General features: G+C 47.8%; 1 protein-coding gene across 1 annotated transcript; it reads right to left on the bottom strand.

Annotated features, from left to right (window-relative positions):
- Positions 1-656: 656 nt before the first annotated feature.
- Positions 657-1,912, bottom strand: LOC139359324 (eukaryotic translation initiation factor 3 subunit F-like). The gene is given in 2 exon segments (XM_071081943.1): positions 657-1,144; positions 1,147-1,912. Coding segments are annotated over 2 exon segments (1,083 nt in total). The 5' UTR covers positions 1,886-1,912; the 3' UTR covers positions 657-800.
- Positions 1,913-2,272: the final 360 nt, after the last annotated feature.

Genomic DNA, 2,272 nt, shown 5'->3' with positions numbered 1-2,272 from the left:
AAATATTTTAGAGTTTGACTCTTTTTGTTGACCAGTCACCTCCTAGTAAGTTTATGAGCAGGGATCTGACAGCAACCAAATCGTGCTTAGAAACAGCATTCTCTCATCCACTGTCCCTAGGCTCTGCAGAACTTGGCCAGGTTCCTGTTATCCATAACCCAAGGAAATGGGAAGGAGTCATGAGCTCTTGGGCTTTCTCATTCTCTGAAAATGGGCAATTGAAAACTAGCCTTGATTTTGTTTATAAGTATACATAAATGTCACACTTCTAAGCAAAATCAAGTCTAGTTTCAAATGTGTGAAAGGAAAATAGAAACTTGGGACCCCATATCACTCTGCCAAAAGGAGAAAGTTAAGCTGAAAGCTGAGTCAAGAGAGAAGCTGACTTTGCTTTTGCTCCTAAGCTCACCCTTCCTCTTTCCCCTCCAGCACTCTCTTCCCTTTTAAATATTGAAGCCTCAACATCATCTTTGGAGAAAGGCACAGACTACAGATTGTTTCTACGATTCTGTGTTTTTTCCTTCCAACTGTCCCTAACCTTGGCAAAATACACTTCTAAATTGATTGAGACCTGTTTCAGATACTTACTGGTTTATGAATATTAGAAGCAGTTTGTGTTCTCATCGTGTGTGTGTGTGTGTGTGTGTGTGTTTAATTTACAAAAGGTAGGCTATGTTTATTAGAATCACACACAGTTGACTGTCTCAGTGTGACTCAAGACCACAAAAAACCCATTTCTCCTTCACTTCTGAGTCCTGGGTTTAAGACCTATACCAGCAGGCATACTGCTTGGGGTCCATTCACAGGTTTACAAGTTTTTCATTGAGGGCAATCTGTGACTGTGTGAGGTTGGCCAGGTAGGTCACCATCAGCAGGTCATTGATGTTGCTGTTGAGCATGGTCTCGAAGTCATCAGGAACTATTTTGGGTACTTGGTTAACCAGGCTTATCAGGAAGCGGCCCACAGTATTGTCAGCTGACACCTTTCCAGACAGTACATCCTCTGCATATTGCAACACTGTGCTCAGGGCATCCTGGATGTGAGCTGATGCCCCTCCTACTTGCTGTAAGTCACTTGAGAGTCCAATCACTCTGTTGGGGCTAAAGCAGGTCTTCAAGATCAGGTCAACTCCAATGCGTTCAGGTCATAGTATGCGTATTTCACTGTCAGAGGTGTGAACATCACTCCCATGGTCCTCCCAGGGACACCCATTAAAGTACTGACATAGGCTTTGATGCTCATGCGGCCGTTCTGGAGACTTGTGTCCACAGTGAGGTGGATGGGGTTGGGGGCCTCTCGGCTGTAGTACTCATGGATTAGCACAGAGTGCTCTGTGATGTCATGGCCTGTAGCGTACCAGCCCAGGATGAGCTCATTTCGAGAAACATTTTTATGCAGTTCATACGTGTTCTTAGCAACCATGTCAACAGCCACTTCATCTTCTGACTCATTGTGTGGCACTGAAAAGCAATTGGTGACCTCCACTGAGTGCTTGTCGACAGTTCCCAACAGGGTCCCGATAACTCGGGCAGCACCCTCATTGCCTCTCTCGTAGCTGTCCACAATGGAGGCCAAAATGACTGGGTGCAGCCTGACCACGCGGCCGCCGGGGAAGGGCCCTGGGAGAGCAGGACCAGGCAGAGCGGGCGCTGGGGTCTGCGCTGGAGCTTGCGCTGAGGCCCGGGTCTGGCCAGGAACGGCAGTTGTAGCCGCTGCTGCTGCCGCAGGGTCTGAGGATGCGGCTGGAGCCGCAGCGGGAACCGGAGCCGCAGCCGGTGCTGGCATTGGCGCTGGGACTGAGACTGAGGCCGATGCTGGCGCCGCCACCGGGGCTGCGGCTGGCGTGGCCGGAGGAGCACTTGCTGATACCACCGGTGTGGCCATCTTGTCGAGAAAGGAGGCAGGAGCGGAAATGATCATGTGTGTTTTTACAGCTATCATTTGTTATCCAAACTTTTACTATCATGTTCAACAATTGAATAAAATCAGATAACTTTTTAGGTGAGTCCCTGTCTATATAAACTCTTGCTATTCATACTGGAGCTACATTCATTTAGATAGTGCTCTCCCTCCTGAGTCAAGCTCGGTGCTTGACTCTCCCTATCCAAATCAGAAGCCAAAGAGACTTGGAAGGTTTCGGCAGTCAGTGTACACAAAACACGCACCAAGCTTTTTGTTTAGCCATCTCTAGTTATCTCTAGTGGGTGTAATAACGAGAGACGTTTACTTTTCAAACACATTGCTGTGGTGGTTTAAGTTTTACAAGCATGT

Source organism: Macaca nemestrina, chromosome 17, assembly GCF_043159975.1.
Source record: "Macaca nemestrina isolate mMacNem1 chromosome 17, mMacNem.hap1, whole genome shotgun sequence".
In the NCBI taxonomy this organism is placed as follows: domain Eukaryota; kingdom Metazoa; phylum Chordata; class Mammalia; order Primates; family Cercopithecidae; genus Macaca; species Macaca nemestrina.
Note: the sequence above shows the minus strand (reverse complement) of the source record. Positions and strands in the feature narration are given on the sequence as shown.